This window comes from Ixodes scapularis, unplaced genomic scaffold, assembly GCF_016920785.2.
Source record: "Ixodes scapularis isolate PalLabHiFi unplaced genomic scaffold, ASM1692078v2 PGA_scaffold9__187_contigs__length_104089568, whole genome shotgun sequence".
NCBI lineage: Eukaryota > Metazoa > Arthropoda > Arachnida > Ixodida > Ixodidae > Ixodes > Ixodes scapularis.
The window spans coordinates 94,418,778-94,440,925 of NW_024609884.1; the positions used below are offsets into that span (position 1 = coordinate 94,418,778).

A 22,148-nucleotide genomic window follows, 5' to 3' on the forward strand; every position below is an offset into this window, starting at 1 on the left:
CCTCTCGATCAGGGCGTCATCGCTACAGTCAAGGCACTCTACAAGAAGCGCATGTGCGAAAGGGTCGTCTTGAAGTTGCAACGAGATGAACCCCTTAAGGTGGACTTGAGGGGCGCCATCGACATGATCACAGCGTCGTGGTGGCAAGTAAATGCCACAACCATCCAGAAGTGTTTTCGCAACGCAGGGTTTGTGCGCGATGCCGGGAATTCGGAGGACGCCGATCTGCGCAGTGATGCGATCGACGAGGCGATCGGAGCGAACGACGTGTGGTCCGACCTTGTGGAAAACCACTTTGTTCCTGCAAACGACACGTTCCAAAACTATGTAGATGAGGATGACGACGACTCTCCTATCCGTGAGGAAGCAACCACCGATGAGGCTATTGTTGCAGCGGTGCGAGGTTCTGGGGCGAGTCCACCCGAAGACGAGCCGGACGACGACGAAGAGAGCACGCCGGAAGTTTCAAGTAAAGACGCACTGGAATTCTTACAGAAACTGAAGGTTCACTGTGAGCAGAACTCCTTCAGTGATGAGGTGTTAAAGTGCCTTAGCGTTGTGGAAGACCAGGTCGTCCGCAACGCCGTTAAAAGGCTGCGCCAGGCAAAACTCGCCAATTTTTTTGAAAATGTGTGACACTTGAGAGAGGTGTACTAGTTTAGCGATATAAGGATCGACTTTCCTCAGACTACGCTTTATTTTTCATTTAACATAAAATAAATTGTTTTACAAAGGTAAGTTGTCTCATGGCATGTATTTTGGCCTGAAAAATTGATGTTTTGGTTATAGCGCGGTACCGCTTATAGTGCGGATTTTCGCGACTCCCGCGACATACGTTATATGCGGTCTACACTGTATCTTGATAGGCTGAGAAGCTTGGGATTTTCGAGGCCTCAACAAAGCTCAGTCCTTGTTGAGGCTTTGTAACCACTGCCTTTTTTTCTTAATTGTGCCTCCTCAACTTGGCTGCTAAGTGTGCCTCCGCAGCTCACTTAGATTTGTCTGTCTTGAGGTGGTTGGAAGAGGGGTTAGCGGCCTTTTCCCAGCTGCTGGTGCTCTTTTCTCGGGGTTGTCAACATAATGACTATGGTGTGGGGCTCCTGTTGTGGGTTGTTTCAGATTTCTCTCTTGGAGAACGATCTGAAGGTGGCGACGCATCCCATCGACTACGAGGCGAGCTCTGTCACCATTCACCCCAAGGAACAAGAGATTGCCGTTGGCGGTACCAAGGTGGGGGCGACCTTCTTAGCTGCTGTAGTGTGCTGGGAGTCTCCAAAAGGGTCAAACATTCTGCTGAATGAGGTGCAGCTTTATGGCCACTGGCGTTGGCAAACTCCCCTAAACCTTTGCCATGCGGATGCCCTAGAGCAAGAGCAGACATATACAGCTTAAATACCGTATTTACTCGCATAATGAACGTGGGGTAAAATTTTTGCATTTACACATTTGTGCGAATAGTATCATATTAGGTGCCAATATGATAAGGCTAAGTACTGTGGCACGTCTCCACTGATGGAGGCGCACCCACGGTTGGTCGGGGGCACGCCTGTAGTAACTATGCTTTATAAACTGTGAACCTTTTTAGGCCGCTTTCGGCTTGTCTTTTGTCAAAGAAGTGCCCTACGAAGCTCACTCAGCACGGAGAGCGACCGTTCATAGGCCTAACCACTTTCCCGATTGCACTGTCCAAAAGCGGACCACAGACGACGGCGTGTTTGTTGACATCAATGCATCCGACAGGCAAAGAATGTCCAGGGCTGAGCAATTCCTCGATCCAAGCTTCCCGCTCGGTTTCACTGTTGATCCCTTCCGCAGCTACGCACATGCAGCCATTACGAGAACGGCTTGGCTTGGCTTGGCCTGACCGTTTGGCGGCAAAAGAACATTGGCTTGGTGGCTAGCTAAGTTGGACGCAGTTCGAGGCTCGCGGAGCCGAGAATTGGAGGTGTGCTCATTATGCGAGGGACGAAAAAAGTTAAAATATTGGTATTCGTTGTGGGGGTGTGTTTATTATGCGAGTGCATTCATTATGCGAGCAAATACGGTACGAACATTTTCTCACTCAACTTGTTGCAGATATTTGAAGTAGGAAGTAAGTGGCAGATTTTGTGCTTGTGTCAAAATCTAAAGGCTTGGACTCGGGATTTTCTCACTTTCAAGAGTCCGGTTCACAGTGGCTAATAATCACAAATCTCCCCTTGGTAATGTAGCATCAGGAGTTTCCGAGGGTGCAAGACTCTCCCCACTACTATTCTTAATATACATAAGCGACCTTCCTTATGACATTCATTCGAAAAATTAGGCTATTTGCCGATGATTGCGTGATATATCGCCCACTCAGAAATTATTCGGATCACCTCATATTGCAGGACGACCTAACACAAATTAATACCTGGTGTGAACAATGGCTTATGCCGCTCAACCTGGACAAGTGTAAAGTAGTTTAGTTTACCCAGAGAAAATTTACAGATGCATGTTTATATTCACTTGGCGGCACCCCATTTAATACACTATCTTCTTATAAGTACTTAGGAGTAAATTTAACCTCATCGCTTTCTTGGGTACTACATGTTGATATTATAGCTGAGGCATCACGCACACTTGAATACCTGAGACATAATTTGAAATCCGCGCCCAGTCACCTTAAGAAACTTGCATACATAACATTAGTTCGACCAAAGCTTGAATATGTGTCATCCATCTGGCACCCTTCTCAAGCTTACCTTTCTGATAACCTGGAACGCATGCAAACCCGCGCAGCACGATTCATCGCATCAGCTTATACTCATGACATCAGTGTAACCCAATTTTAAGAAACTCTTGAACTACCCTTACTGTCCAGTCGAAGATAGAATTCTCGGTTATGTTTATTGCATAAATTCTACTATAACTATCCATACTCCCATAGCATCCTTCTTGCTCCTGACAGAAAATATCATCACGCCTTAATCACAGTCAATGCATCAAGCGTATTGCAGGCGAAACGCTTGCGTTCAACGCTTCCTTTTTCTTCCATGCAATAGCCATCTGGAACTTCGTTCCCGACAACATTGTAGTCATTACTGACCCAGTAAGGTTTCTCCAGGAAATTTCCTTACACATCCACTAATCATTCCCAGCTAAACCATATCAGTACTTTGTGTTCTTTACTATTGTTATTTTGGCTCTCTCCTTTTTCTATTTTTGTCGTTTTGAGGTGTCAAAATGTATTTTAGTTCTCGTCTACTCCCCCCCTTATGTAATGCCCCACCTGGGCCCTTAAGGATAAATAAGTGAAATAAAGGAAATGAAAAAGTGAACTGGTCGATGTATATTTCTAGTGAGCTAATCGAGCACATCACAGGGTGTGCATGGGGCCTTGAAAACCCTTGAACTTGAAAACGGCATTTTCCAGACCTTGAAAGCCCTGGAATTTCTAGCATTGCTTGAAAACCCTTAGAATTCCCAAGAGCCTTTTTTTTTTTTAAACTGAAATTTTTTTACAATACTAAATTAGAATTTTTTTTTTTATGTGTATGTTACCATAAATTTTAAAATTTCAACGAGGAAGTTTTTTTTATATGGCACACTGAGACACATTTAGCGGTTGCCTGTTAAGTGCCTGGCCACAATGGTAGTAGTCCTGGTGGTTCCGGATCCGGTCTCGCCCATCCGCCATCTTGTGATCTTGCTCCCCGTTTGCCTTATTCTGCATACTGTTTATTAGCTACTCCTGGTTTGCTTATTCCCCGTCTGTTTTACGCTACACATGGTGAACATAGTTTAAATTGTGCACAATGCCCTGAGAAGTCCAACTTTCGGTAGTCGTGGCTGGGTCACGACGACTACAGGAGGGGTGGAACAGCTGCGCCATTTGTGCCATCTTATGCCAGGCGTTTGTTTGCGCCATCCTGCGCCATGCTGCAGAAACTGTGCCACAGCCAATACCTGGTGCCATTATGCACCAATTCTCAAAACGTGCACCAAAAAGGATTGTATTTTGTCTTGGTTTCGGTTTCTATAGACTTGATTGGCAACAATGAGCGTGTTTAGCTCGGTCGGCCTTGCAATTCTATGTTCCCTTTAATCTCGCTGTGTATCCTGAGTCGGAAGTGCGCGAAAAAACTCGGGGGGGTTGGATTCCAAGCTCTACACTACCTGCGACTGGATTGTTATTCTTCAACCACCAGCGGTTGAGCAAGTCGGCCGAGGTGAGGTAGAGTCGTTAAGCGTCGGATTGCCTGAGGCTCTGCGGCCCGGGATCCGGACATCAGCCAGTTGAAAACAAATGAGCACAAGATTCCTTTTAGTACTTCATCGTTAGAAATTGGAACCACATTCCCGCAAGATAAATCGTGAATTGACAGAACTGAAACGCGGTCCGATCTGACACCTTGCCGGCCAGCAGCTCTCACGCGAGCTGTTTATCGCTTAGAATATGATAACTCCGCTAATTATAGTCTGCTGCTGCGATATTGAGTTGCGCAATAGGATAAACTCGAAAATTAATGCCCTGTTTCTCCGTGCAACCGCACGTTCGTTGCTTACGCACGTCACATGACTCGCATATATAATTACTCTGTCGAGCACGTGTGGGTTCTGCGATAAGCAGAGCTGGTTTATATTTTGAGCAGCTGAAAGCCACTCAGAAAATATCAAGGACACTCGCTTCAGAAACGTATGGTACTTGCTTTCTGGTTCTCATTAAGGCTCGCAAAGTTTCAAGTTTTCGCATCTGTTACACTGTTATCCCACCTACCTAGGTCCCTAACCGCTCATGTTCATCTGTGCTGCTAAGCACAATTGAAATTGCTCCCATGCTCATCTAAGACACTAGCTGAAGTGCAATGAAAACTGATTTGAGCTGCTCCTAGCTTGCTCCAGAATGTAGTTTTAGCTGCTCCCAGCCTGATCCAAAACAGCAGTTTCAGCTGCTCCCGTGGCTGCTCCCAAGTACATTTCATGAGTTCCACCCCTGCTACAGACGCCGAGAAAGCAGAGGCAACAAGTGACATCACCTACATTTTCGCCGCTTTCTTTAGGCTGTTTGACTAGACATTGTCAAGTCGAACAGCTTAAGGAAAACGGCGAAAACAAAGATACAAGAATTCCTAAACATTAACCAGGAAATCAAGGAAAAGCTGCAGTAGCTCTACTGAACCCTTCACTAGCACCTCTTTTTCGCAAATGCACCTTTTCCTAGGTATCGTGCAATAAATAATTTTCGCAGTGCATTTTAAAAAGTTGTGATGGTATTATAAATTTATTAGATAGAGTATTTTAAGGGGTCCTTAAAAATATCTTTACAGGCCCTTAAAGGTCCTTGAAAACCCTTGAAATGTTTTTTTTTTTTTTTTTTAAGATTGCACGAATCCTGTAACAGACTTGTGTAACATGTGTAGTTTTTGGTACCCTTTTATCCTGCGAAATGTAATAAAAATTGGGGTGTGTCACTTCATAGCATGAAGTCAATGTTGCTAATTGCAAGCAAGGTTTAAATTTTGAGATAAAGCAAGATTGCACGAAAAGTTCAACTTTTCGGTGAACAAATGATGAGCTGTTTATTAGTACTTCTTAGTGCAAGATTACCGATTGTCAGGAAATTTCTCATCTTGAGCAGAGTATTCCTTTAACTCTTTCCTGACCGTAAGAAAAATGCCTGTTCTGTGTGACTTTGTTTTCTTTTTTGACGAAACTTAGGTTTGCAATACCATATATAAAAAGGGTGCTAAATAAATGTGCTTTTGAGTGATGCAAACATCACAACAGGCTTAATTTCTAAGGCAAAATTTTATTATTCAAAGAATTTGTTTTTAAAAATTGGCCCAAACAGAGTGGATAAATCAAAATCTAAAGAAAAAAATGTGGCAAAAAAAATGTAAATATACAAAATGTTTTTTATTTTAACAATGAAAACCTTTACAAAGGAAGTTCTAGCAGCTATCAAAAATCAAGTGGTCAAAGCAGCTCGTCACTGTGGTGAAGCATAGGTTGATTTTTGCTGATTGTTGCTGTCAGAACTGAAATAGTATAACGACTTGCTTCATCATCAGTCTGAAAAGTCGAGGGAGGATTTGTGAGAATTGCCACACTTGCAAGCGGGCATCGGGCCTGTCCGTGACTCGGCAATGACAACGAGCCGTCGGTTTCATGCTCAACTTCAAAATAGTGGCCGCGTTGAAAAAGAAACGAGCCAAAACTGTAGTCCTCAAATGACACCTATGAGCTGACGCAGCGGCCCCGTGAGCTTTGCGGAAGATTGGAAATGGCGTGGTCGGGAATGTATGACTAAGGGGATGCTGTCGGCTTCTTCACGTAGGACCACAAGGTGCACGTATATGTGCTCAAGGGACATAACATTGAGGAAAAGACAACCATGGACCATGCGGGTGCCATCACTGATGTCAGGTTTTCCCCCGATGGCCAGTACCTGGCAGCGTCGGACTCAAACCGGATGGTTCGGCTCTACGTCAGCTCTTCTTATGAGGTATGCAAGTATGAAAAGCCTATCTGGGTGACTGGCGCATGCTCTTCTCGAGCGGACACAGGACTGTTGAAAAGCCAAATGTGGCGAAACACAAACGGTGCGAAGAACAAGGACCAGTAGAATAAGCAAACATGGTAACTGTGACCATAAAAAAAATGATTTTCTGATGGCTGCCCATATCGATTTTTGCTTAGCTTGGAGTGTTGTGGAGCATAAATGCAAGATGCATATTGTTGTTTCTGCCAGTCATTGGTAAGCAAGCGAGGGGGCAATTTTCAGTGGCTTAGCCTCAGTATATGTCAGTTTGTATGCTGCACAGTTAGGAAGTGGTTGTGTCACGCAAGACAAAAGGGAACAGTTGCCTTGTTTGGAAGATGCATAGTAGTCTGTAATAGGGGGTCAACATGCGAGTATCAGCTGATGGCCAGCATCACAGAGTGATACCTTGTGAATGAAGGGGAGAGTCGCCATGTGCCAAAAGAAATTTGCTGCTGCCAAGGTGGCACTGGCAGTGCCGATGGACCGATGCTCGCATCTTCATCCTTGTGTCCAAGACAACTGTACCTCGATTTCTTGCACAAATTAATGGGTTCTCAACCTGGATTCCCGAAAGTGTCCTCGCGAGTTTCCCTGAGCTACTAAAATTCCTCGATCGTCCCTCCGCTAAGCAAAGTGTTTTTCAAGCACTAATATAGTAGACCCTGAAGCCACTTATTGCTGCATAATTCTTTGCTAAAAGCTCTTAGTATGTGTGTCTTTGGGTTGGTTAGCTTCTGCACTGCTTTAGTGGACCAGAAAGAGGTTCCTCAGCTGCCATTGGAGGCGAAGTTCCTCAGAGTCTTTGCATTTCTTGATAGCCTTGGCAGCCATGTTTCCACTCCCAGTGGGGGGGGGTTAGAGTGAGCTGTGCAATGTTTCCAGCTGGCGCACAACCTCGACTGGTGCTTCCATACGGCCCGGGTGAACTGCATTGGCTGGTCACCCGACTCAAAGTTCCTTGCTACTGGTAGTTTGGACACGGGAGTGATTATCTGGAGCACCGAGCAACCCACCAAGCACATCAACATCAAGAGTAAGACTCCCGTTTGCCCTTGGCCTTTGACTTTGGACAAATCTCGTGGAGCTATACTTGGCTCTCCTTTCTCTTTCTTTGTTCTCAGTACTACTCTCTGTAGCTATTGTACTTGCCAAGAAAATAGGTAAAAGAAAGTTTGAACGGTGAGGTGAAAAAGGCGATCCAGTGATTGTCCTTCCTCCCTTCTTGCAAACTGGCAGTAATGAGATTGAACGCCATTAAAATGCAATGCTGGCATGAGACAACCAGTTGTTCCTCATGCTAAGGGGGACACTATACAGTAAAAAAAGTTGTGCGAAAAAAGTAAATTTTGAAAAATGCAATATTTACATCCACCAACATCTAGAGAGTATTCCCAGAAAGTTCTGTTTGTTTACACTGCATTGGGATTTATTCAAATTATTTTCAGTCCACCGATGCTAAAGAAAAGGTAGAGGTTCGAGCACTTTGAATGCGTTTTTCTCCGTTCCAGTTTTTGGCATAAATTTCGCTTGATTAATAAATCCAGCGGTGAAACTGCTGTGCCATTTGTGCCTAACTGTGCCAGAACAAATAACCTGCTGCATGCTGCTCCAAAGACTGTATTTGTGCACAATTTGCACCATGTCTGCGCCAAAAGGGAGCTGTTCTCGAAAAGGAAACTGAAAGTTTCTAGCGTGTTGCATTGTTGGCGGTGCCTCTGAAAATGAAGAAAGTGCAGTTGTTATTTTTTCGGATGCCTAAGTACTATGTGTGAAGATTAGGGCTACGTGAATATTCGAATTTTTGAATAGTAGTTTCAAATAATGCACTATTTGATATTCGCTTAAAAATGAACTGCAATATTCATGCTTTTCGAAGTGTTGATTGTGGCAGGCTAGACCTCTTGAGTGTGCTTATCCTCAAGCACTAGTGCACTATGGAGAAGCAATGCGGAGCACAAGTTTGTCTGCTTCTTGCACGGGGTTGGCCAATATGTCAGAACGCCAGGCTCTTATACACCAACTCATGTTTACAAACAAACCGGAGCGCCCCTAGCGAACGGCGCTGCGCATGCGCGATGGATGGTGGGCAAGAAGCACGCCGTCGCCCATAAACAAACCATTGAATTACGTTGTCAGCGTCGAGAGTCCCCGTGCTCTTTTTCGCGTTGAGATTGTTGATTCTACGTCCTCCTAACAATGTTTAACTACTTAAGTGGCTTCAGCGAAATTAACGAGGCAAAACTTCGCGTGAATAATACGACATGCGGCGATTCATTTCACGTGGACGCCGCAGAATGGGCGCTAAAGCCTGACTCCCTCGATGAGATTCTGTTCTCTATTTTCAGTCGCGATGTCGCTCGGGCTGCAAAAGCGAAGAACCGTAGCTGAGATGGTGGAAGTTGATACTGAAAACCACAAGTGGAATCGGGCATTACAAGTCGGTGATGGTTTGGTTTACGGGCCGCTGTCGTTTAAACGAGCTGATGACAAAAAACGGACAAGTTTGAAAGAGCAGACGACAGTTCGAACGCATGCGCAATAGAGTGCGGGCAAGAAGCACCGCGTCCCGCGTCAGCAAACCATTAGAATGTCACGTTGTCGGCGTCTGTGTGAGTCTGCATACTCTTTTTCGCGTTGGAATTGTCGATTCTACGTCCTCATAGCGATGTCTTGCCACTTTAATTGCCTGAGCGAAAAATCGGAAGCGGGAACAGACCAAACATAACAAGTCGGTGATGGCCACTGGTACCAATGATAAACATCTTGTATCTACTGTTTACACTGAGCCTACTTAAGACTTTTGAGGCCTGCAATTACTTCTTATTGCAATCACCGGGTCAAAGTTTGGTCTACGGGCCGCTTTTGTTTGAACGAGCAGACGACAAAAAGCAGACAAGTTTGAAAGAGCAGACGAAAGTTCGAACGATCAGGCGGCCGTCTAAATTTGAAGACTCACTGAACCCGTGGGTGGTCCGGACAACTTGGCAGTTTTCTCTCGTTCATGTTGGAACAAAACAAATACATCTGGCGACCACAAAGTGTTGCCCGCACAAGCAATCGTAGCTCGACAGCGTCTAATTTGCCCTTTTCACGGCTACTATCCACGTTCTCGGACGAACTGAGGGGGCAGAAACACATGAAAACTGATCTTCAAACCTTTCCGGACTCTCTTGGTACAGCCCCCGTCGCAGCATTTTGATGAGAAGGCAGGTTTTTTGTCTGGTTTCTTCCAAAAGAACACAGGAATGCTTGTCTCGCACGGCGACTTCTGCCCACTGCCCCAGACCGGAAGTGCGCCCGACGCGCCACCACCGTGGCATGACGTAGGAGAGTTGAGTTCGTGTATTGCCTCATTGAAAAAAATAGTGGGTAAACCTCAAGGCATTTAGCATTGAGCGCTACCAACTATTCTTTCAATCAAATCCAGTCGGAGCTCAGCATCATTTCGACGTCACTGCAACCCCTGCACTTGAAGCAGACGGCTTGTTCTCTGCATACCTGCGGAGCTGACCCTGCAATCTCACAACTTGCTTCGCTGCAGCGCAGCTGTGCGCTTAGGTGAAAAACACACCTTGAAAGTGGTATAGTGAACATGCACGCCTGGTGTATAAAAAAAAAAGAAACTAATTGTGATAATGATGTTAATGCAAAGGTGCTGTGAGCTGGACGAGAATAACAATAATAATTCCTGGAGAAGGGAAACAAGAAGGTCAAAGGACAAACACAAATCTCCGAACACAGCTAGGTGACTGGTGCACGACGCAAAATCCGCCTGGTTCTGGTATCGAACCAAGGACCTCTCTATTTCCAGTCGAGCGCTCTGCCAACTGAGCTAACCAGGAGCTAGACGTCAGTAGAGCAACTGGGTTTTAAGTGTTAGACTGATGGCAGCTGTTAAAGCCCGTTTGCTCTACTGACATCTAACTCCTGGTTGGCTCAGTTGGTAGAGCGCTCCACTGGAATGTTATTGTTGATATTTACCATTCCAGTAAAATCATAATTCAACTCTGGCTATTATGCAAAGGGTTAAGCAGTGATGTTCTAACAACCTGTGTTCATTATTTGTGCTTGTTTTTTTTTAATTCAAGAAAATATTTTTATATAGCAAGATTTATAAATTCCCTTAATTATGTATGACTGAGCTCCTTTATAGGTATAATTTTATGTCAAATCTGTCTTACTTTCCATCTCAATGTAGGTGTTTGACTTTCTGAGGCCACAGTCTAAGTATAGCTACCCTAATATCCCGAGTCATCGCCCACCCCACTTTTTAGGCCAATATTGATTTGCAAAAAAAACAAGTCATTGCCCACCCCTTCAAAATACTCCAACGTTGACTCCGCGATCCTCAAACAATCATTCTACCCAAAAGACGCGGCCGCAGTCCTTACAGTTGGAGGATGTCCGTGACAAAGTAAAACCAAGGAGGGAGACACTCCTCTTTGTTTACGCATTTCCTAAGCGAGCGACCTCGAAGTCGTAGTGTATCCGTGCGAAAAGAAAACCATGGAGTTAACGAAATGCAAGTTTGTTTTGCTTACAAAAAAAAAACGTTCCACCCCCCAAAAAAAAAAGAAAATTGGAAAGATAACACAAGCAGTAACTCATTCAGGGATCGCAAAGTGAACACCTCATATCCTGGAATATAAGCGCGGAGTGTAAGGTCAAAGTCAGTTTCTGCCAAAGTTCGCCGCGATCCCGCCTCCCCTGGCACGTCGTGACAGCGGTTTTGCAATGTTTAAGACAAAGCCAACGGGTAAATAAAGCTTTACTGGAATGCCGCACACAGACGTTTGTAGAGTGTACCATTTCGAGCACAGTGTTCGTGGTGCTGTCCACGCCACGCAGCAACGCCGTCTTAACCCGCATTGATAGCACGCCGTGCACGAAGGCATGAATGTATGCACTAAACAAGAAAGTTGCTCAAGAGCTTGCGATTGACAAGGCGCCCGACGCCAAAGTATTCGCCTACGCGATCGCCAGCTTTCCCGTTTTCTCAGCATCGCTCGTCGCTTCTTTGGTCCGCTCGCTCGCTCGTTCAATGCGCCTGGTTAGTTTTTCTATTTTCTTGAGGACTTTTTTTTTTTTTGTTTTAACAAACGGAGAGAACATAGCAGTGTGACGTGCTTTCACAGAACAAACGTTCGCGCCGTATGCCGATCGGTGGTGTTCATGGCACGTATGCAAGCAACGGACTTTGCGATGGTAAAACATTCTTTCATGCGCATTTTTTGCATAAAGCAAGAAAACTAATTCGAGTTTTGAGTTTAATGTATCTCTTCTGCAGCCGCACTAAGTACGCACAAAAAAAGCCCTTTCTTTTCAAATTTTTAAAACTTTTTCTGCTTATTCAGCGAGACATGGCCCACGCCACTTTTTAGAGCGCAGCTCTTAGGGGCCCGTTCCCGGCTTAAGCGGCGTCGGCGTCGCCGTTGCCGTCGGCGTAACCAAGGTCATCCCAAGGTCACGTGGCCCCAAGGTCATCCCAAGGTCACGTGACACCCAAAGTCACGTGACCCCCCTGAAGTCACGTGACCCCCCGAGGTCACGTGACCCCCCCCCCCCCCGCCGAAGTCACGTGACCACCCCCAGGGTCACGTGACCCCCGCCGAGGTCACGTGACCTCCCCGATGACGTCATCGTCACTGATGACGTCACCGGCAACCGCATCGTCATCGTCATCATCACTGATGACGTCATCAGTGACGTCACTGATGACGTCATCAGTGATGATGACGATGCGGATGCCGGTGAGGTCATCAGTGATAATGACGATGCGGATGCCGGTGACGTCATCAGTGACGATGACGTCATCGGGGAGGTCACGTGACCTCGGCGGGGGTCACGTGACCCTGGGCGTGGTCACGTGACCTGGGGGTGTCACGTGACTTCGGGGGGCATCCGCATCGTCATCGTCATCATCACAGATGCCGTCATCAGTGACGTCACTGATGACGTCACCGACATCCGCATCGTCATCGGAGTCCGCATCGTCATCGTCACTGATGACGTCATCAGTGACGTCACTGATGACATCATCGGCATTGTCACGTGAGCCCCCAAGGTCACGTGACCCCCCCCAGGTCACTTCACCCCCCAGTACCCTTCCCTCCCCCTCCTCAAGAGCTGCGCTCTAATTCGGTGTTACAGGGAGTTGTAAACGGCTTTCACTTTAGTGAAAGCCGTTTACATGAATTCCAGGCGGAATTCATGAAAAACAAGTTTTTCATGAATTCCAGGCGGCAGGGGGGTGGGCCATGACTTGGGATATTACGGTAGGTTATATTTAAAGAGCTCATGAGTGGGCTATTGGGAACAACTTTCGCAAGTTCAGCTAAATTTTTGTTTGAAGTGGAACTTTGCCCATTTTAGAGCTACTTAATCCAAAGCCATCATCTGAATGCGGATGGCTTCCTGATTTCGAATTGGTATTTTGTTCCTCTATATTCATTCTAGTTAATTAAAAAAGTGATATTTTGTTCGCTGCCAGTACCAATACCGTAAAAGCCCGAGAGATAGCCCACCTAAAATCGAGAGCAAATCAGGTGAAAATATGTAGTGGACTAACTCTCGGTGTATAATCAAGAAAAGTTTAAAAAATTCAATTTTTATGTCATGTGTCCCTTTCAAGCTTGTTATAGTGACGAGGGGCAACGAAGTAAAGATGACTGTACTTCCCAGTCAGCAATGTTCGCTTATATCCCGCCATAGATAACTAGCTGCATTTAAGTCGCGGCCATCGTTGATCCCAACACTACGATTACTACGGGTGGGCTACCTTTCGGTGCTTAAAAAATATAGCAAATCAAGCCAAAAATAGGGGTGGGCTATCTTTCGGGGGTGGGGCATCTCTCGGGATGTTACGGGTGCATCATTCTCCCCAGTTTTTCCTCAGTTTTCCCCGTCATTCAAACGTGACGTCACCTGTGGGCAGCGGGGTGTGCGGCCGGTAATCGGGTACGCTCGTGCCCGCCTTTCGTGTCAAACAGCGAGAAAATGGGCGTTCGTGCTATAAAAATCTCTAGTTGCATAAAGTATGACCTTGGCCTTCGTGCTGAACTATGAGAGTAAAAAATAAGGAAGCAATTAAGATTCTGAATTGTTTTTGCAACTCGATACGCTCAAGCCATGACTTGCTAGTTTCTTGAAATCGCTAGCAAATCCGTTCTCCTTTTATCAGAAGTTGGCAGTTACGCTGGCGAAGAAATGTCGACGAGTCAAGCACTACATTTTTTTGACAAATTACCCAAGCACCACGGAGAATGCTCGGATGCCCCACACGCTTGTGTTGCCTGAAGGAACAAGCCATTTGTTTAAAGGGGCACTGAACTGACACATCAAAATCATATTTTTTTTTATTATGCGAAACTATTGAAAACGATGCCGGGACATTACCCTCAAAATTAGAAATTTGGGAATTCAGTATTTGTGAAGTAAAAACACAAATTTCCAAATGCCGAATTCGAAGTTCCCGCGCGATCCGCGCCGGTGCGTTGACGTCAAATATCGTAGGGTCCTGAGAGTCCACTTTCTTTCACGACTCCCTGCTGTTGCCATGGCGACCCAAAGCGAGGAGAAAAGGAGTGACCTCCGGCCAAGGAGGTGGCGCCGGCGGACCGGTTTTGAGTGGTGTCGCCTGTTTTCCGTGGGAGGATACAAATCCAGGAGACGGCACCACAACGAACTCCCGATTTTTGGTATTTCAAAAAGAAGGACCGTAGTGCGTTCGCAATTGCGTTAAAAAACATGTTTTAGGATTGCCGTTATTAAATGTTATAGAGATGTCGCCTACAAAGCTTCTAAATTTCATGATTCTTGACGTCACGAATCAAAAGAAGCGAGAGGCGGGAGAATCTAATCACAAAAATAAACAAGCGCGCGCGCGCGGGGAAGTTTTTTTTCGCGATGCGGTTTTTTATGCGTGTCTATGACTGCAACTTGCATCGTTTTAGACAATAAAAAAAAAATACAACCTTTGGGGTGTCAGGCCCCTTTAAGACTTTCTTTGGAAAAGTTACTGTTACAGATGCCAGTACGTGGAACTACTCTTGTAACATGCGTATGCTTTTTGGTGATTGTTTAATTTAGAAAAATATCTATAGACCATTCGAGAAAGGCGCTTCTGGTCGGCGCCATTTTCAGCATTTGTGCGTGTGGCGCGTGCTTTGCTCGCCTTCCAAAGCGGCGAACATGCGCGTGCTGGGCTCTGAACACACGCCTAGACTGATTCTCGCAAACAGTGAAATGTATGGAATGGAATGAACCGCATTCGTGTAGGCCAGATGACTGGTTACTGAAGATCATGCTAAAATGACAAAAGAACTCCGCAACCACCGAACCAAACATCAAGGTGCAATGAGGCGTATAAAATACACAAATACACTATTCATCTTCAAATAAAAATATTTGCTCAAAGATAAAATAGTGCGTAAAGTACAGAAATGGATCATCATATTTCTAATTATTTTTTCAATATTATTAGCGTTCCTCTTTGGACGGATGTCGCAGTGGTCACAGCCGGCTTGAGTCTGCGCTTGCCGGTCTTGAAGCTGTTACAGCTGCAGAAGGATACTCAATTCGCAGCACGCGGCTATGAGGTATTCCGAGCATGAGTGAGAATGTTTCACGTGACACTATACTTCGTTTCACCTTAGGTCCGAGCGCGGCCGATATTATGAGCCGAAGGGCCAATCAAACCGTGTAAAAAGCGCAACGTGCTTTTCACGCTGCGGCTAGTCAAGCGCAGCGTGCTCTCTGCGCTTGACTAGCCGCCGGAGGAGCACGCATAGACGGCGAATACCGGCTGGTCCTATTAAGTGCAGGGAGCACGCCACGACGTTGTGCCTCTTTCGCTGTTTCTTTGGCTTTTCGGCTCGTAACATCGGCCGCGCTCAGACCCAAGCTGGAACGAAGTATAGTTCTCTCGGCACACAGCTCGCGCAAAAGCATCTTGACGAGGCTGGCCTCCACTACTGCTGTGGGGAGTACACTTTTTTTTTCTCCCACGAAAACAAGGGTAAAAGAGAAGCGTTTCCGGGCACCGTTTCTACTAGCTACCGCGGAGCACAGATCCATTGCAAAGAAATGTTTAACCTTGAAGCTGCGAAAAAATAATCCCGATCGCTGGCACCCGGAAAGTCACTTTGCGGCTGCCCGGGTTGCTCGTCCGCCTGCCCTCCGGTGACGCACCCGGGTAGGGAAAGGTAGGGGTTTTTCATGGTTGCCAGCAGCTCGACATAGATTACACGCGGCTCGAGCCGAAGAGAGCATGCTATTAGTGTGAAGAAGTTGGGATGTTCTCAAGCGTTTAAATGGGGCGTTCGGGCAATCTTTATTTACTCATCGTCGTCTTCAAAACCGTCGAACGAGACGTCGCTGTCTGAATCAAACATAATGCCGAGGGCTTCTTGCTTCTTCTGCACCGTATAGCTGTTTCTCATGACGTCCGAACTGACAGCAACACCACCGACAGATGCAGTGAATAGCTATTGGATGGAGAAACTGAAGCTTAAATAGGGCACAGGCAGGACAAATGTATCCAGTATTGGGAAGGCGGCCTTTGAAGTCTTTGAAAACAAAAGACTTCACTTTGCTGTACTATCCTTTGCTTTTGTTACAGTATTGACAAACGTTTACGGTCGCGACACTCTGGGAGAACGGGTGTTGATGACCTCACGATTGGCGGTTAGGGCTTTCTGGGAAGAGTCGGACTTCTTTTTATTTCTGAACACAAAAATGTTTATTCCATTGTCCCTATTCTTTTTCTTTTCATGAACGTTCCCTGATAGGATTTGCGGTCTCTGACCTTGCAGCCTGCGCTTCTCATTTTCCATTGTTACGACCGTCTTTCGACCTTGGGATTGACGGTCACGAAATTTCAGGAGGAAGGGTGTTCGCTTATCTCGTGATCCGCGGTTGGGGCTTGCAGGGAAGAGACTGACTTTGTTTTATTAGAGAACAAAAGATGGGGTGTGTTCTACTATTATCCCCCTTTTTCCTTTCACAAACATTCCCTGGAAGGGATCTCGGTCTCTGACCTCGCAATTTGTAGACGAGGTTTTCGGGCTCCCTTTTCGTTGTGAACAAAGGTAGCTTCACCCTGTTATCTATCTCGCTTCTCATTGTCACGGCCGTCTTCCGACCTTGGGGTCCGCAGTCGCGAAATTCAGGGAGGATGGGTGTTTACTTATCTTGCAATCCGTAGTGAAGGCAGGGTTGGGGCGATGACTCGTTTTTTTTTTATGAAATCGATGTTTTGCCCTAAAAGGGGGGGTAAGCAATGACTCGGAGATGGGCTCTGAGTCGGGATATTACGGTATACAGTTTCCCCGCTAAATTTAGTGGGAAAATGACATCACATGGCTTGAGGTCACTTAACCTATACACAAATCCAGCTTTCCTGCTGGATTTAGCTGTAAAATTGACACGTGACGGGCCATTGCCCGTCATTTGCCATACTCCGTGGACACAGGCCGACCTGACGGGGAAAGTCAATGGGTCAGTGAGTCAATGGGGTGGAGAGGAGTGACCTGGAGGCAGACTTCGAGAAGAAATGCTTACAGGTTTCTAGTGCTAAACCAAGAATGTTTAATGTAGCAACGCAATTGCAGGGCAAATTGCGATACAACTTGCCCTGTAAGTTGCATTGTTTGCAAATTGGATCAGACAAGCCGCGTCCCGATACGATCGTCGAATGAGGACTGCGAATAAGTTCTCGTTTCGACCAGCAAATTGTTGATCCACTCGCAGAAAAAGGATGTAAAGGGTGGAAATATTAGGCAAAATGAATCGCCTTTGCATACTTGAGGAGCAGCATGTCGAGTTGATGCTGAGGAAGGTCGCAGTAAAGAAAAATGAATAGAAAACTCAACTATAAAGCCGGTCGTGGAAAGCTAGTACAACGTCCTACAGGCACACCTGCCAAAATAAGCGGTCCAAAAAGGATGTGCTGATAGTCGAGAGGTCATGCACGTCCCTCCTTGCTACGTACTGATGTTGCGGAGTTCTAAACTCGAATCCTCTTAGGATTTTTTTCTGCTTCACTTTTGTTTTATTACAGCCCGGTAATATCACACTCGGGTATTTCGAATTGTTTATATCAAAACAGTCCAAACATCCCCTTGAAAATCACATGTAATACTATAGGAGCGTTGTCTTTTTGTATCAGACTCCCATGGCAGGGACACTCGATATAGCAAACGAAGCCCGGCCGCCCGTTGCTTGTTGGCGAGCACAACGCTTGGGTTGCAGGGCTGGCAGAGTGCCAAGCCAGCGTACACGCGGTAAAATACGCAGCAAAAAAACAGTTCTAAAAAAAAAAAAAAATGGATGATGGCAAAAACAAGGGAGGTGATGGCAGAAACGAGGGAAAGGGCACGCGCGCGCGCACTCACAGGGAGCGCTTGCTGTAGAAACGGTAGCCTGCGCCCTTTCCCCAAACACTGCTGATGCTGTGCGACCCCCAGCCCCAAAATAAAATAAGCAAAAAGTCTTTGGCAAGTCGAGTGTGTCGACAACGGTTGTGCAATCTGCAATCGCACTTTGAACGGCTTACCCGGCCAGTGTTTGCAGTCTCTGCCAACTATGCTCTACTGTGTTTAGGAGACGCCAGTGAATTTCAACTCGAGCTTAATTTAACTTATATCAAACTGTTTTACAATCCCCTTTGAATTCAACAAATCCGGGTTTGACTGTATTTTAATCCACAATGAGGTTCTACAACGAGCACAAGCCGCAGCAGGATGAAAAGCATGGTTACGATGGCTATCAAACAAAGGACCGGGTATGTTTTAAACAAAAACTATGTCCCAATCGCGTGATGTTTTTATCACTCCTAATTTATTATTTGAAGATTAAATAAAGTTGAATGTCTGTTGAACCTTTTTACGGAGCTACCATGACATTTTGTTGCTCATGCTGCTGTAGGGTGTAGCATGGTCGTTGCAGACAGTAAAAAACATAATTTTTAAACTCTGTTTATAAAATGCAGACACAATATTTCATTGTAATACTTAAGAATGACAGTCCTTGTGGTTTAATAAATAAAAAAAAAAAAAAAATTAAAATGCGGCATTTATTTTCTTCAGGGTTTTACAACCGGACTGGGGTTTCTGGTGTTTGGTAGTTACTCAGAAACGAAAAATTGGTGTCAAATAATCTACTTCGAAAGTGGCAAAAATCGAATTAGTTTTTATCATTCTATTAAATCTCTTCTATAAAGGGTGTAGAGCCAATATTTGACAGGGTTATGATGAGATTGCCCTTCTGTGTAGATAAGTAGGTTTATTTCTCGGGGTACTAGTAATAGCTTCAGTTTGTGTTCGGCTGTGCTTGGAGGCATTGACAAACAGCAGTTAACTTTGAGAGACTCCATCAAAAAATTTAGAATGTCGGATGACCCAGTTACCATCCATGCAATGACTGTAAGTGGCTTCGTTGTGCTTGTCTCTGCAGAAGCTCACCCCCAAAGCCAAATCACCAGGCTAGCATGGTTGGACAATTCAACGATTGTGTCCGCCGGCCAGGACAGCAACGTGAAAATATGGGAGATAAAGTTCTCTTGAAGCCGTACTGCCCTGGCACTGGCCCCGTGGCAAGAAGATGGTTTGGGTTCCTTCCGTTCAAGTAGCCGGATGTTGTGCTCTTCTCCCACATCTTTCGTTTTGGCACCGAGAGATTTTCCTTTTTTTTTTCTTCTGATGTGACTGTTTTCCCAAAATGGAGTAGTTTTTAAAACCACGCATCCCTTTGCAAAGGGGAGGCTGTCCCCCCGAATTATTTGCTTGAATTCTATGCAGGTGTGAGTCTAGTGGCTTATGGTAATTTATTGTGGTAGTGGAATGAAAGAAGACCCTTATGAGTATTAATGTTTCAGCCGTGAAACCTACACGGCCTCCCTCCTCCCCTGGCCCACTGTGAAGGGGGAGAATGGGAGTTGCCCCATAAAAGTCAATATTTTGCTAACACATTTCTTTTAGAGGTGGACTTGAGAGTGAATAGATCGACAGGAGGATGTTCATGGACATTTTCGAGCAGTTGGTGCTTCCCTAAGTCTGCCTTTTAGTCAAGTGTTATTCAAGCGTCTTGTTAGATTTTCTTTTGGTGCGGTCAGTCACTGTTTGCTTGCTGTTTATCTGTCTGGTGGACATCTGCGACGCTTTCTTTTAGTTTACGAGCACATGCATTGTACGAGCCTTACAGGATGCCTTGCCCCTGTCGTTTGGTCACTTCCTAAGGATTCTAAACTGTGTATGAAGTTTTTTGCACGGTATCTGCCATTGATGCAACACTGTCTGATATCTGTGGAGGCATGAGTGATGGGATCAACTTCAAAAGTGGTATGAAAGTTGCAAAGCATTTTTTATGTGAACACTTTGGAGCTACTAACTGTACTTGATATTTTTTAAATACTTGAGGCAATTTGCCAATAAAAGGGGAAAGCATTGCCTTTCTTGTTTGAGTGTCGTCACTGGTAGTAGTTTCGTAAAATTGATTTGGAAGCCAGCTCTTGTGAAAAGTGGATTCCAAGTGGTTGCATTAGTTTTTAAAATGTGCACTGAAGTCATTTCTAGTTAATCTAGACACTGTCAGTAGGGCAACATCTCTGGGGACACACTAAGTGACTCATTATTGCGGATACAACTTTTCTGGACAAGGTCAATGGTTGGCAAAAAACACAAGTCTGTGGGCTTTAAGGTATTTGCTGTAAAAGTTTTGCTTTTGGTGGAGTTGTTGTTGATGTGTGAAAGGCACCCAAGTGCAATGCCTGTGTCCCTTGCTGTTCTCGTGCCCCTGGGGCCCTCGTTCTACTCTGCTCGGTGCTTGCCATCGGTGCTCCTCAGACAGAAACCGAATCTTGCGTGGTCTGGTTATGTCTGGGGGCGAACTGAGCGAATGTCGTGTAAATGCGCTGGAGAACCTTTCAGAACCCCACTCGAAGCTGCTATGGCGAGCGTGGGGTGGCGGGGCAAGAAAGGGGGAACAATAACCAATAGTGCATCTTGCCACAGATAACGTCGTTGCACGAGGGTTGACAGTGGGGCGGCACTTTCAGCGTCCTCTCGATAATGTGGGTTTTTCTGTACCGACTTCATCAAATTTCGCCAGGAAGGGGAACTAGTAGCTAGCACTGTGAAAGAACAGAAGTCCTCAGCTCACAGAGTATCCGAGAGCTTCACTGTGTTTGGTGCTTGCCCTGCAGAGATGCCTGCCCCTTTCCCGCCGTTTCTGACCACGGTTGTGGGTGGCAAACCAGCCTCTCTGGTGGTGTGCATCCCTGGTACACAAGCGGACACACCGGTAAAGGAAGACACGTCGGACCAGTTTCAATCAAGATTGGTTCTATTTACAATATCTGCATGCATACAGGGACGGCATGTGCCACTGGCAGGCACCATCTCGTAACAACATGAACTTTTGGTGCCATCTAGATTACTGATGGCACACTATATCATCTCCTCCCTTAATAGAAAATGAATGTTTGATAATCAAGTACGGGACACAAGAAAAACAGCTTACTCCTTTGAAAGATAATACAGCAGTTCCAGTGATGTGATTGCTGCGCCAAACTGCGCCTATGGGCTAACCCTGCTACATCCTGCTACATTTTGCCAAAATATGGGTAATCTGCGCCAAGCGTGCGCCAAAGGACCAATTTCGGTAGCCTTTCAAAACCGAAACTAAACTGAAAACCGCAATAGACCGATCTCACCAGCTAGTTGAGTACGCCACCGCTGCCGACGTGCATCGTGGGAGCTGTAGTCTTTCTGCACGCGCGACAACCCTGCTGGAGGTCTGCGCGAGCAGAGCACGAGGCGGCACGAGCTGCCTCGTGAACTGGCGTCTGCCTCCTACGAACTACAGTTATGGCGGCGTCACGCGTGCGTGGAACGCTTGGTGAGATCGGTCTATAGGCATGCGTGAGCTAGGTGGCGCAAGCGGCTTCTGACACATAAAGCCCCTTGATAAAATTCACGCTTTCAAGTACCGCCAACCATTGTTGTAGGAACGCGCGAGACACGTGCCACGAGCGTGTGCTCCGCCGCCATTCGCTTCCAAAGCCGTTCATTTCAGTGCTGCGCCGCCATTTGCTTCCAAGGGCAGCTCGAGACACGAGCCTCGTGCACTGGCGCATTTGACGCTACTTGCAAGACAAACACAAACGCATCAAGGGGCTTTACTGACACAAAGATACCCTGCGTGAATCGTCCATCCGGTCCCCCCTTGTATAGTTTTTCCCGCCGTCTCGCGTTTCGCGCCCTCGTCGCTTTGGGAATCTCGTCTCGCGTCTTTTTTTCTAATTTTTTCAACGATAGACGCGGGCGTGTGCGGACGCTCCGACGCTAGTGTGCCGGGTGCCAGCAATGTCGTCATGCTGTGAAACAAAACCACGTTTCTGCGCGGCGAGAGTTACTTTGTGAGCTGAAACGCTCGCGCTGTGCACAATTACTGTGGTCGCGCGACATCGGGTGTTGCCGTCCCCACGTCGCTGCAGATATGGCGCTTCCTAAACGTATTCATCGACATTCAATCATACTCTAATACAAAAAAATGAAAGCCGTTTACAGCTCCCTGTAACACCGAATTGGAGCGCAGCTCTTGAGGAGGACGAGTGAAGGGTACTGAGGGGTACTTGTTCTCGGGG

General features: G+C 46.1%; 2 protein-coding genes across 2 annotated transcripts in view; both read left to right on the forward strand.

Moving 5' to 3' along the window:
- Positions 1-19,952, forward strand: part of LOC8037647 (actin-interacting protein 1) — a 71,871-nt gene extending 51,919 nt beyond the window's left edge. Inside the window, exons 13-16 of the mRNA XM_002405429.4 lie at positions 1,120-1,230; positions 6,299-6,466; positions 7,388-7,538; positions 18,959-19,952. Of these exons, the coding sequence (XP_002405473.3) occupies positions 1,120-1,230; positions 6,299-6,466; positions 7,388-7,538; positions 18,959-19,068 (540 nt within the window). The 3' untranslated portion in view covers positions 19,069-19,952. The remainder of the gene's footprint in view (positions 1-1,119; positions 1,231-6,298; positions 6,467-7,387; positions 7,539-18,958) is intronic.
- A 90-nt stretch (positions 19,953-20,042) lies between these two features.
- The window catches only part of LOC115329262, a 42,592-nt gene continuing 40,486 nt past the window's right edge, over positions 20,043-22,148 (forward strand). The window contains exon 1 of the mRNA XM_029990794.3: positions 20,043-20,803. Coding sequence (XP_029846654.1) covers positions 20,708-20,803 — 96 coding nt within the window. The 5' untranslated portion in view covers positions 20,043-20,707. The remainder of the gene's footprint in view (positions 20,804-22,148) is intronic.